Source organism: Haliaeetus albicilla, chromosome 22 (assembly GCF_947461875.1).
Source record: "Haliaeetus albicilla chromosome 22, bHalAlb1.1, whole genome shotgun sequence".
In the NCBI taxonomy this organism is placed as follows: Eukaryota; Metazoa; Chordata; class Aves; order Accipitriformes; family Accipitridae; genus Haliaeetus; species Haliaeetus albicilla.
Window position 1 is genome coordinate 20,978,306 of NC_091504.1, and position 13,697 is coordinate 20,992,002.

Below are 13,697 nucleotides of genomic sequence, written 5' to 3' on the forward strand. Positions count from 1 at the left end.
AAAAACACAGTGCAAGAAAGTGAAACGCTGCGGTGTGTGTCAGTGACAAGGTGGGCTCTATAACCCTAAGGGAATAGCCCTGTGGCAAGAAGGAGAAAACAGAAGGAATGAGAGAAGGGAAAAAAACAAACAAACAAAAAGCCAGGAAAAGTAACGGACAAACAATGCAGCAGGATCATCACATCTTAGTTTTCACCATCTGTTCACAGAAAGCTAAATGGAATCTATCAGCTCTGTCCACTCACTGGACATAACCTATTTGGATGGTTATCCCCCTTTCCTCCCTCCCAAAAAGAGGCAGGGACACGTGCATTGGTATTGCCTTTTCATCTCTCTCCTCCCACAGATGATTTGCTATGAAAAGTTACAATTTCTTCTGCCTCAGTATGGTCTCAGCCACCTGCTATGGAGAGCTGTGAACACAAAAATCCCAGAAAAGCCCCCTTCCCTGCCACCTGCCAACATGGGAGTAGACAGTATTTTTCTTCTCTCCACTGCCTGTCTACTATGTCCCTCCAAAAAACACATTTATCCTACAGCCTGTTCCTTGCCTCATCTAGGGAGAAGCTCCCCTCATCTCTAGATGCAGCACTGCACTCTCCTCCTTCCCCAGCTCCTGTGCTTCCCTATAGCCCATATTGATGGCTTCCAAGTCAAGTTACTCTGAGAAAAAAAAAATAATTAAAAAAAAAAATCTCATCTTCACCTACTCTCAGAAACCAGGCTAAGGCACCAGGACTCAGACACCCCCTCAGGGTATTAATGCAAACAGCTACTGAAGAACCAGGGAAATTCTTGCATAACTAGAGCCCACACAGAAAGGAGTGTGCTTTCCCTGAAGCAGAAGAGCTGTAGGGCAAGGGGAAGCAGGACCTTGGTCTACAGACATTGAACGAACATATGCCTTGGCAGTACCAGAGGGACAGTGCCCTTCCTACAACAGAAAACATCAGTGGTAAAGCATTTGCCACGCTGTACTGTGTGCAGCACATCAGCTCTTCTCCTGAGGACCGTCTCGTTGCTGGGAGCAGATAACGCTACCAGAGCCTGTGATCAGAATACCACCAGGGATTCAGGAAAAACTCTTTGTGAAGGTTGAAAGAGGTCTGGCCAAGTACAGAGACAAGGATCAACCCTCCACTTTTCCACTTTCTCTACAGCAAGATAAACTGGCCCTTTTGAAGTGAAAACATGAATGTGATGTCCTTTTTTCCACCACAACTCCTACTCCTCCAACCTCCTCTTCCTCCCCTTCCCATGAATTTGAACCATGCACTACAGAGTGTATTTTCTTTACCTATACCTGAAGACCGGTTGATTATTAAGCATGCTACTACTTATCCTCTGTAATCACATCACCAAGTTAGTGAGCACTGCGATGGCATGTTCTCCAAGTTCTGGTGTAAGGCTTACAGGATCCAGTGAAGGAGGGCAAGATTCATCTAGTTCTTACACAGACATGAAGGCAAGCCCATGTTTTATCCAGCATACAGAAATGGCTATCAGGCCACTCCAAATATCAAAACCTTCCATGAAAGTTTTTTTTTTTCCTCCATAGGAAATTAAATACAAAAATAGATTCTAAAGAAAGTAAAACAGTTGTGAAAGAAAGATTAAAAAAAAATCTCAACTGAAAAAAAATAATACAGGTTTCATCCTACCATTTCTTTAGGGCAGATTAAGGAGAGAGGTTCAGCGATAACTCTGCATTTACTGTTTTAACAAGTTTCTTTTTTAAACTTGAGGAACCAATGCCACAGATAGCAAGTACACTGCATGCAAGTGAATCATCCTGCTGAAGTCATCCACCATCTACTCATGCACTTCAGTGGTAGCAGGACTGGGCCCATAGGATTACCACTGTTAATAGATTGAGTATTATTCTTTCTATGCACAATGTCCAAAGTAGCATAGCAGGGTTTTATTCTCCATGGCAGGTGAGACATGGCTTGTCTATTCAAATCGCTGCCATTTATGGGCCAGATCCTGTGTTTGGCTGCACAATCAGCTCCCTTGAGAGTATACAGGAGTGGTAAATATGTATTCCCCAAAGTTGCTGGAGCAGAGAGGAGCAGTAAAGAGAGACTTACTGAGGGAGGTGGGGACTCCCGGCCAATGAGCGGGGTATTCTCGCAACGGGGGTTCTGGAAATTTGCATTCTGGCTCCTAGGAAAGGAAGACACACATGGTAACAGGGGTATGTGCCATGCTTCTCTGGGGAAAGTCTGACTGTGACATGGGACAGAGCATACGCATCCCCAGAACTACTGTATCAGGTCAGTCTCCCTCAAAGCTTTTCGTACAGGCCAGGTAGATCTCCCTTTTTCAGAGAAGGGCACAAAACTAGCATTATTTTCCTCAGATTGAGCACTATCTTTACACTCTTACTCAGAAGGGCCCACACTGAACCACGTCAAGTGATTTAAAAATAGGTCTGTGTGAAAATCTGCCTCCCTGCAGCATTAGAACTGCCAAGCTGCAGAAATGGAGATAAAATGAGGACAAAGTCTAAGGGGAAGAACAAAATGATGTGCCAGCCCAAAAAAGATGGGTCCTGAAGGCAGTCCAAGTGCGATCAGGGTTAGGCACTTCTGGAGAAAGCTCTGAAGATCCCACCTGGACTAGGTGGCTCTGAACTACAACAGATGTCAGAGCTGACTGCAAATATTGTGGAAGGACAGAGCCTGCAGGTTTTGCCTTGGCTCTCAGGAGGCTTAAAAATCTTCTAGCAAGACTGTTCTGTCTGAAGAATTAAGTCTTCTGGTGATCAAAATCATTGTGTAATAAGAAGCCCAGACAATAATTTCCTAACTCTTTTCTCTAGACAGATTTCTAAATCCTGCAGGACAAAGCTGTTCACATTTTGGAGCACGCTCTCTAATACAACTCTTTCTACTGCAGCACTTTTAAGCTATTCCCTTCTCCCAGTAGATGCCAATCAGAAAACATGCTTTTTGACACTTTGGACAAAATCCTTCATCACTTTCTACTGCTTGGTCGAAAGTGCCAGCCTCGCAGCACTTCGCGACAACAGAAATCACAGTGAAGCAACCTGGACAAGCCCAATACAGCCTTCTTGTCGGGATACTCACATGTACTCTGTGACGGGAGCATTGCTGACTGTGTGTGCTGCTGCTGGAATGCTGGTCTCACTGCCATAACTACTCCCACAGCTATAGAGGCTGGGCATGTGCACTCTGTAAAGATTATCGTGTGTTTGTCTACTCCCTTGAGCAGCTGATTCTTCTTCCCCATCATCATCTGAGCTTCTGCAAGAAGGAGAAAAAGTTCCTCCTAGAACCCTACAATTACCCCACATGTGGGGTTTGCAGGAAACCATGGTAATCCTAGGAACCTCCCAACCATCCTCCACACCTCCACATTTATACCCATTTGGGATGCCTCAGGGTGGCAGTGTCAAACACAGCCTACACCACAGTGACTCAGACCTCCCACAGATACCATCTGGACTTTTACACTTCGTGATCCCCTACAGTCTCCCTACGGTCTTCTCTCAGGGCTTGGCAGACAGCGCAGTTCTGCAACTGCCCAGTCATACAACTGAAGGATGGACACACATCCTGAAATACATAGCACTTTAAAAAAAAACAAAAAAGAGAGAGAGAGAGGCAGTGAGGATGTAGTGCCATGCACCCCACAGAAAGCATCCTCATCCTTCAAAACTGCAATCTGTCTTTCCATTTCTTGTAGCCATGTCCAAAGAGCTTTTAAGAATAAGTCTCTGCAGGCTTCTCTGAACTCCCATTCTGGTCACAAAGGGTCTGCTTCAGCTTCCAGCAAAATCTCAGAAGTCTTTAGAGAGACTAAGTTGCAACATTTGTGTCTAAAGGCTTTATTCTCTCAAAAATTCCAGGATTTTAAATCAATTTTAATGCAGAACAGAGCTGTTTACCAGCTGGTTCCTTCCCCCGTCCCATAGTATTCTCTTGTCCCTCCTGTATAGTATACACTGCTATTTTATCTCCCTAATTATGGCATGAAGCACCAAGGTTTGAAATATTTCCCATTTTAGCGAGGCTTGACAAAGCTAGTAAAAGGTTCTACAGGAAGCACTTTGTTGCTGGGGGAGACAGCATGGACATTGCTAGAACATCCCAAACATCACCTGCAGCTTCTGTACCACAAGGTGGCACTGAAGATTTATTCAGGGAATTGCAGCCTGCACAGACTCTTACAGGCAATAAGGTATGACATCCTCCACCTCCTGGAGGGAGGCAGAGGAAGAAATGGTGCTCCGGGGAATGCAAGAGGGAATCCTTAAGTTCACAGCAGCAGCCTGAGCCTGCTGGGGTTGGCAGGGCAGGCAGCAGCCCACATGGAAGGCAGCACAAGAGATACCACTGTGTAAACCTTTCTGCTTCAAATGGGCAGACTACCATTCTCTTCCCGATAATGTCTCTGCAGCTGCATGTGGAAGAGGTAAGGAAACCAGCCATTTTCTTAAGCGCTATTCTGACGCATTTCCCAAGGCTTTCTCTGTGGGCACTGCAGGCCTGGCGGGCTCTGGCTTCCTGCTATTGTTCAAGATGTTCCATTTTACTTTGAACCTTGAGCCCAAGCTCAGACCACAAAAAATCATGTTTTGGGATCACAGAACAGAATTTGCTGCACAGCCTACTGCTCTTCTGCAAGAACAGAATACTCAAAGCTATTTTAATAGCTGCATGTGGTGCAGCAGCCAGTGAAGTGAAGGTTTGCTCAAGACTTACTGATCAGCCTGGTTACCATCATTAATACCAGTTCCAAACAATTCTGCTGTTAGATGATTGCCACCAATTTGCACGTATCTCATCTGCCCATTCTGTTGCCAACAAGACAGTTTCGGGTTTCTATTAGCTATGCAAGTCAGTTGCCCTAGCGTGAGCAAAGCCAAAAAGGCAAGTGTGAACTGCTTCCCATTCCAATTCTCTTCCCCATACTAGAATAAATGCCTCAAAGCAATGCAAGAGAATAGGTATTTTACAGAGATGGCACATAGTTCAAGCATTACCTCTCTCTACAGCTATAATCATTCATCTCTGACTTGACTTATAGTCCTACAGTGTACTGAATACTCCGCACATATAATATTCCAGTGCAATAAGGTTCAAATGTAAATATTTAACCACAGCCAGAGCAAAAGCCAACAGGTTTTTTTTCTGTTGGACCTTTGCTTATAAAGCCTCATCCCTCACACTCCTGGGATCATATGGGAAAGAACTCCATATGCTCATGGGCACAAATCCAATAGCCAGTCTTCGTTAGGAAAGAGCTCTACAATGCTACAGGATGTAAATCCTCTCTATACCTCTTTTGCTGCCAAGTGTGTGGGACGCTGCACACAATGGAACTGAACATGAGGGCTGTGACAAAGGAGAAGAGAACCAGGTAGATGAGGCCTTCCACTCCATCATAGCAAAAGCCCGTCAAAGCCTGGACATAATCCTGGAAAGAGAAATGAGCAGAGTTTCCTGATCACTACAGAGTTAACATTGAGCTCTAATTCAAAAGCCCTTCCCCTGGACTACATTCTCTGAAACAACATAAGAGAGTGTAGTCCCTTTTCCACAGCATATTTCTATTTTAATTTCAGGGACCTCAAGTGTTTTTCATAACTGATCTCACCCTTATTTCCCCTCACAAAGTCCCTCTCAGATTTAGTCTTATTGTGTGGCGTTAAAAATATTTCCATGTCTAAGAGGGGGAAAAAAAGAAAAAAAGAAAAAAGAAAAAAGCCAAGGCAAACTTATCCACCCAACTTAAGATAACACATTTTTCATTAAGCCTCTCAGCTCCCTCACTATGTCCCATTGCCCAAGAACACAAGCACGGACTATCTGTTTCTCTGCCTTCAGAGATGCAGCTAGGGTAACAGTTAGGCCATGCTATACTGCAACTATAAGGCATTCCACTCCATGGGAAAGGCAACAAGCTATGTGCTATAGAGAAAAAACCTGAAGGCCCCTAAAACCTTAGGGCTGCAGCTTGCAGATGTATAAAAGGCATGCTATCTAGTTTCCCATGTTGATCTTTAAACAGAAAGCTAACTTGATCCAAATTCCCATTCTCCTTTCTGCTGGAGTCAATCAGTAAAAGCTGTTGTAAATTGTTTTAGCACACCAGAGATTTGAAACTCCAAAATAATCAGTACGCTACAGTCTCTACACCCCCTTTGTTCTTTCTTAGCTCAAGCCCAGTTACCAAGTACTCACCAAATGCAGACTCCGACAGTCTACTAAAGCTGTCAGTTGCTGCAAGTTGATCTCTGTTGAATTTAAAACCTCCTGGATCCGAGTGAGATACTCCTGTAAGCAACAAGCTAGCAATTACTGCAGGGAAGTAGCTTAGTAGGAGTTGATCTCGGGCTTTGTACAAGGGTAAGGGAAGCCAGAAAGCACAGGGAGAGCAAACTTGAGGAGAGTTACCTTGGAGGTGGGGTGCTCTCTGCTCGCTGACCTCATGAGTTCTGTAACATCATCCTGCATTTCTACCAGAGCCTTGTGACTTCCTGACAGCTTCTGCTCAACACAAAACATGCAATGTTCAGCAACTCAGGCCACTTGCACCGACAGAACTCCTGGGAAAAGGCTTAAATCCTACTTCCCAAATATTGAAGCATCAGCTGCATGAATAGTACAAGTTAAGGATGTCTCAACTGACATGGGTGCAGCTGTGATAGGGCTAAGTTTGACTTTTACCAACCTGGCAGAAGTACAGACAAAGAAGAGGGGAAGGGAAGAACCAGAAGAAAAGAAAAGACAAAACACATACACAAAACCCATACACACAGCTGGGGCCGGCTCCAGGACAGAAGGGAAGGAGAAAGAAAAGACACAAAGCACTCGTGTTCTCACCCCAGAGCACAGCTGGATTTTTCTACTAAATCAGATGGCTGAGAAAGACTTAATGTTAATACTAGAAGTTGTTTGTATTAGGGTGCAGCCTTCATGTTCCATTAAAGCATCCATGAGAATTTCACATGCAATAGCATGTCAGAGAGTATACTGAGCAACCAGAAATGCAACAGATGGCAACAGTGCATCATACCACAGCTTGAAGTGTTCTTACCCACCCTTTAAAACAGAGGAAGACAAGACTTAAAAAATCCTAAATATAAATGGTGAAGCAGCTGGTGTCTGCCAAATGGTGGGTGGTGTGGGTTCATTCTGGCCTCTGATACGTAAGACAAAGTTTGGGATGGGCCCAGGTGCTGTTCTTCAGCCCCCACACAAAAGAATAATGACTCACATTTATACTTCAGGATACAAACCCTTCAACATCCAAGGGATTTAAGAGGCGTATGTGAGAATCACTCCCTCACCCACAGAAGTGGCTGCATTTGGGGAGTGGAGCGTTGCCACTGTTTAACCCAAAAGAACCTGCAAGAAGAGATTCAAACCAGGAAGTATGTAGTTTCCCCCCCGGTGTTAATTGTGGGTGCTCTGTCTCCACATTGCTGGTCTTAGAGTACCATATAAACAGAGGTACCACAAACAAAGCCATAGAACTCACATCATCTCACATGGGCCCTTCTAAGACGGCATCCTTGACCTGAAGCTATGCAGGTAGTGAAGAAGTTGGAAAAAACTGCTCACTAAATCACAGTGCCACCTCTTGCACAGCTGGAAAGTAGCTGCCAAAGGTTTACCAACAGGTGGAGTGCTCCCTAAAGCTAACACCTTGCAACTTGCTGCATGCTGGCATAGAAAGCATTTAACCTATATGCTGCAAGGTGTTCAGAAGTGGTGAAGGGAGCTAGGATGCTTACACTCACCTGCTGGAAAGGGTTGGGGTATCCAGCACTACAGGTAATGTAATAGCGCAGAGTATCTATAAAGACAAAAGAAAAGAAAGTCATGCTAGATACATTGTTACAGCTTTGCAGTATTTTACAACTGCCACAAAGGAGGTGTTAAATTCTGAAAGCAATACACAAAACGAAAATGCAATATAAATGGAATCACTTCGCTTTCTCCATGTAGGATTACAGTGCATGGATGGCACTAGAGAAAGGGATGTAAGCTGCCTTTGGGAAGAAGAGAAAGATTTAGGTTTTAGTTTGGTTTGTTGTTGTTGTTGGGTGGTTTTTTTGTTGTTTTTTTTGTTGTTGGGTTTATTTTTTGTTTTGTTTTGTTTTTTTAAACAGTGAAAGGCAATGGGGCTGCCCCACTCAAATAGTTAAATGAAACATCCAAAAAGTTTGATACAGAAGTCGGCACTATCCACTGTATAAATGTAAGACAAGACCTCAGTCTAGGATACATCCAACTGGATGTTTAGTTTCTGCATCTTCCAAGTGTCAGAATACCACTCTCCAGTCACTGAAAGCAACCACAGATTGCTGCCTAGGGCACATCACAAAGAGACAACTCAACTTTCAGCCAATTCAGTTCACCAGCTAAACAGCCACAAAATAGTAGTGCAGGAGAGGTAGTAGTGGTGATATAAATACAGGCTGCTATCAAAAATACCTGTGGAAGCAGGCTGTTGGGCCAAAGGAAGTGCATACACACATCCCTGTGGTACTACACAATGCTGAATATACCGCTTACCAAATGTACAAATTCAAGCGTTTAAAAGATAAAAGGGCAAAAAAGACATCTTCACAACTGGGGATTCTTCTGTCATGTTCAAGGAGAGACTGGTTTTAGGCAGTGTTCTGTAGAAGAACATAAGAAAGTCCTCCTAATTCAAAGAAATCATAACTTTCAGTGATATCATTTCCTAAAAATGGTATCACTTTGAAAGCAAGCAAGGAAACTGATGGGAGACAAGTTCTTGTCTTTCTGACATGTATTAGGGATGAACAGGTAAATAGTAGTCTGTTTTCTGACGGATGTTACTTGCACATAATTATATTTTAATTAGAAGGCTTTAATTAGACTTTAACTAAAAGAGTGCATGTCATTTGTTTTGCATCCTTCTTTTGACTTATGCAAAAAAGCTATTTTTGGTATTGAGTCAATACTGCAGACTTGATCAGGAAAGCAAGCTCTTTCCATGTATTAGGATAACAGCAACATGTTATCTGTCCAAGGGACCTCAGATCATTTGCTGGCAACATCCCAAAACTTAGTCTTAATACTGAGTAGCTCTACCAGTAATCACAGCACACCAAAGACGTACTTGTACTGGTAAACTTCCAGGTAAGACTGTTACAGTGCTCTGCTAGCAGCATCACTTATTTCCAGTCTTGAAGACACAGTTTATTCCTCCTCATTCAGATGTGTATGAAACCAGCCCAGTACCCTCATGAGTCCTCCATAATACTACACCAACTGTGAGAGCACGCACAAATTACAACTATCAGGCTTTCCCCTGCCACTGTCAATAACGCTATCATGGGAGGGAGCTCTGAAAGACTTGATCATCCAAATACCTTTAGATTATTTCTCAAACATTTACAGTTCCTTTTCAGACAAATGGGAGCATGTCAGCTCAGCAAAATCAAGGGTGATGTTGGCTTGGTAAAGACTACAAAAGCCCCAAAACACTCTCCATTCCGCTGCCCCTGCCCCCCTAGCATCCTTTTCTCTTTTTAATCTTCTGTCTGTGACTTTCAGTAATGCATATTCCAGGCTGCAAAGCTATTCTAACTTGGAAATCAGTAAAAGGCACAAACACAACCAAGCAGAGCTGTGAAGGAAGCAGACCTGACTGTATCCTGACTGCTGCACTTCCCATAAATACTGAATGCACCTTTCAGCAAGCCAACACGCTGGAGACCAAGTGGTACAACACAGACTGTCAGCTCCTGCACACTGGCAATGCAACCTGACAGCTGTTATTTATAATTCATTAGCCTACTTTGGGGCAGCTTCTGCCAGCTGCTCCATCTCCCTCCCACCGACTCTTTCTCTGGGATGACTTACATCTCCCCAGCCAAGCCTCTAAACAGCAATTAGCAAAATCTGGGCAGATAGGAGGGCAGCGAGAACTGCTTTGTGTGCCTCACTTTGGGCAGACCACATGAACGACTGTCCACAACTACTGAGCCAAGGAAAGGACTGTTCCTCCCAGGCTCATAAATCACACTCAGTGGCTACAGAAAAATGGATTAAAATGCACCTGAGAGAACAGCATAGCAACAGTAATCCACAGCATCACACATGGTGACCTAAAGGAGCTGTGATCTTGTCACCTATTTATTTTAAACCAACAAACCACTAAAATTTCTCTTAGGCTCCCACAGTGGTATCAAGTTTTACATCACCTTTATAAGTGCATTAAGTTGCATGACATACTGTTAATACATAGCCCTAGAAATGTTTCTTGAGGGCCTTCTGGATCATCCCTGGTGGGCAAATTACTGGTAAGAGTTCCTGATATCATCATAGTTTGCAGCTTGTAAGCCCAGGATAAAGATTGCTGCTTACAAGTGAAGCAAAAAGCAGTACAGTGAAATAAGTGCTTCCCTCGCTTCACCGTGGAAGGCAAGATCAACAAGGCTTCACTGTGGTAGCACTGGCTTTGCAGCTGACAAGTGTGACACTCTGTACATAGAAAGTGCTTTCCAAAATGGCAAAGCCAGCAGGAGCAGCTTTCCCCTGCACTGAACCCAGCATGCTAATAGCCGTGACACTTTAAAGCTAAAGCTACAATAGGCAGCAAAACTGCCTTAAAGTGATCCTGTGCTGCAAAGCTTGGAAATTAAGAGAAGCGTGACCCCTGCCTCCATACCACCAGGATGGGAAAGAGGAAAGAGCAGGAGGCACTTTCACCAGTTTTACACCTGGTGGAGGCTATCTGGTACAATACCAAACCTCACATTTCTGTCCAGAAGATAGCTATACTAACCCATCACTTGCACTCTGCTAACAGCTCCAGGCCATTTCTTTCTATAATTATCTTTCCAGTGCATTTTCCTCTCAAGGAAAATTCCTGACGGTTGGATCTGATTTTTGAAGCCGTCCTTTAGGCGATCTAGTTTATAGGAGAAGGGTTATGCAGGGTCACAGTTGCAGCTGCCTATGCCTGCTGTTGCTAGCAGCAATCCTCCTGACCTACTCTCTTGATGCACAGGCAATGTGGGAGCAGAAGGTAAGGAAGGGAACTACCCGAAATGCTTTATTTTTGCAAAGTCTGTTTTTCCTAGAAAGGAAAGTAGAACTGCCTACTAAAGACAGCTTCAGCTGCTAGAACTACTTATTGCTTCTGCAACCATGGAGACTTACTATTCACTTCAAAGCCCAGACGAAACGCAAAAATGGCATTATGCACCCGCCAAAGGCGGCAAGGTCTGTAGGGTAAAGAGCAATCAGAAAAAAGATCCTAGTTTAAAAAAAATAAAAATCCCCATACCTAGAACAGCTTTTCCCAGCCCTTCTTCATCTCTATTTGACCATTCTCTAAGCAGCTTGCATTTTACATAAACACCCAGATGACACTGTCTCTGTGGGTTCAATCATCAGAGAAAGTTGAAGTATATCGCCTGTGATGTCAAAGGAAGAAGACTCTTTTGGACAGATTTTCTCGCCCAGCTAACATGTTCTCCACCAGGGGTTTTGTTTCCCTAAGGCAACAGCCTGATAGCAAAGGGAAGTACCTGCATAACCTGCATAACATTTGTATTTTTCTCATATATGCCACTTGTACTGGTGAAATCAGTCATCGCAAGCCTTCAGCAAAGAGCTCATAGCCATCCCACATGCCCTCCACTCAAAGCTTTCTGCTAATCAGGAGACCAGCAAAACCACACAGCAAAACGCAGCTTCTCAACACCAACATCAACTCAGCAGGATTCTCAAGAGTGCTTCTTTGGGCAAACTCTTTTCTGCAGTGCCCACTGAGCCCAAGTAATAACTGTGCAACAACCACATGCCCCACGTGAGGTTTTGTCCTGACCTTACTTCTAGAGAGGAAAAGGAGGTGGTGGCGGTTTCAGTCCTCCAGTTCATTCAGCTCTGGGCTTTTAAGATGAGAGCGAATCAGTGAGAGGCCAATTAGAAGGCTATGCGTGACAAGAACGCTTGCTGCTTATATCTGACCAGCTAAGTCTCAGCATCCAGCCTGACCAACCTGGCTGGGCTGGAGGTGAAAGGCTCCATTATCCATCCCCTGAGGTTTACAGTTCCTTCAGATGAAGTGAGTGGCTGTTCACCATGCAGATTTCTAGTACGAGAATCTAGAGAAAGTTCTTCCTGTTGTTTAGACAGATTGTGCCTTTTTATTTAATTTTATGCAGTAAGTCATCTGATAATAACATAATACCGATGAAAAAGATGAGACTAGAAGATGGCCTCCTGCTTTGAAAATAAACATCTTGGCTGCACCAAGTCTTTTTACTAGCAGCAGGAGCCGATTATACAGCCCCTGTTCAACTCCATTGGCTTTATCTCAATTAATGGATACTGGGTTGGTTAGGCACATAAATCAGCCTCTTCTGCAAAATGATTTAAGTCTCTCCTTCTCCGGGAAACCTGCATTAAGGCTTTTTGCCCCCCCCCGCGCCTTCTCCCCCTCCACCCCCCTTTTTTTAATGCAGCACATTTTATCTACAAAACAAGGACATCTCCTCTCCAGCTAAAAACATGACAACAATAACAATGCACTTAATCAGATTATTCTCAGATCCATTAATTCTATTTAGATTTGCAAACAGCAATTAATACACAAACAGGAATATTAACATACTAGTTGCCCAGTATCCAACAGTTATTTTTCTGTGAAAACTATTATAACACCACCAACAGAAAAGCATTGCAAATATGCAAATCTAGATGACTCAGTCCGAGTCTGAATGCCAGAGCATGGGGCTGGGAATACTAAAACACATTATATTTAAAAACAACAACTAAAAATAGTGATTAAAGGGAAAAATTGACCCAGCACTACAAAGCTGCTTAAGATTAGTCATTGGTTCATATATCCTTAAAAATAGATGGCAGCACCTCGCCCAGTATGCCATACTGCTGCACTGGCCAAAACCAGATACCTAGGCAAGACTGAAAACACAAGTGCCCTCTCAGCCCGACTTCAACTGAAGTGATTCCCAAGGTAAATGTGATTCCTACATATATGGTAACTCCCAATGGATTCTTCTTCCACGGACTACCTGAGTCCCTCCATCCACTCACACTCTCTCTTAGTCAACTTTTTTCTGAACTGAAAAATTCACAGTTGGGTACCCTCTGGTGATACTAGCTGGAGCAATCTTAAAGTGTTTCTGCCTCATCTGTCTATACTGCTGTTAATGTCGGAGAGCATCACCCGAAGAGCAGAGGCAGCAAAGCAGAGCATGTGAAGAGTCCATGCGCTAGAACTAGGAGCCTTCAAACAGGGCATCTTCCTCTGAGAGGATGGTGTCGATGCTGGCTCCCAGCTGCCTGCCCTGTCTCCTTGAGCTCGTCGTACATACGGCTCAACTGATCACAAAGCAGCTGCTACAATTTACAGCCAAGCATATTAAGGGATACCAACACTTTTTTCAGACTTTTAAAGATGTTTCTAAGGAGCTGTTATTGGGATTAAAGTGTCATTGAGCAGTGCCACATTGCAGTCCTCATGTCGTGATTCTCCTTCCTGCTCAGGTGCACAGGACGGTCCTGACATTGGGGACCAAGAGCTATTTCTGTAGCTTCCTGATCATAAACTATGACACAGCAGTGAAAATCCACATGGGAAGGCAGAACATTTGATCATCTCCCAGCCAGCTGCCTAGTGCTATGGCAGGCTCAGAAGTTAAGACCGATTTCCTT

At 43.9% G+C, this 13,697-nt stretch overlaps 1 protein-coding gene across 3 annotated transcripts in view; it reads right to left on the bottom strand.

Moving 5' to 3' along the window:
* The window catches only part of TTYH3 (tweety family member 3), an 80,181-nt gene that overhangs the window by 11,276 nt on the left and 55,208 nt on the right, over positions 1-13,697 (bottom strand). For 2 of the 3 annotated variants that reach the window (XM_069810279.1, XM_069810281.1), the window contains exons 8-13: positions 7,775-7,830; positions 6,426-6,518; positions 6,213-6,305; positions 5,309-5,445; positions 3,093-3,269; positions 2,091-2,166 (exon numbers count right to left, since the gene is read on the bottom strand). In XM_069810279.1, coding sequence (XP_069666380.1) covers positions 2,091-2,166; positions 3,093-3,269; positions 5,309-5,445; positions 6,213-6,305; positions 6,426-6,518; positions 7,775-7,830 — 632 coding nt within the window. The remainder of the gene's footprint in view (positions 1-2,090; positions 2,167-3,092; positions 3,270-5,308; positions 5,446-6,212; positions 6,306-6,425; positions 6,519-7,774; positions 7,831-13,697) is intronic. The other variant, XM_069810282.1, reaches the window with a different exon arrangement.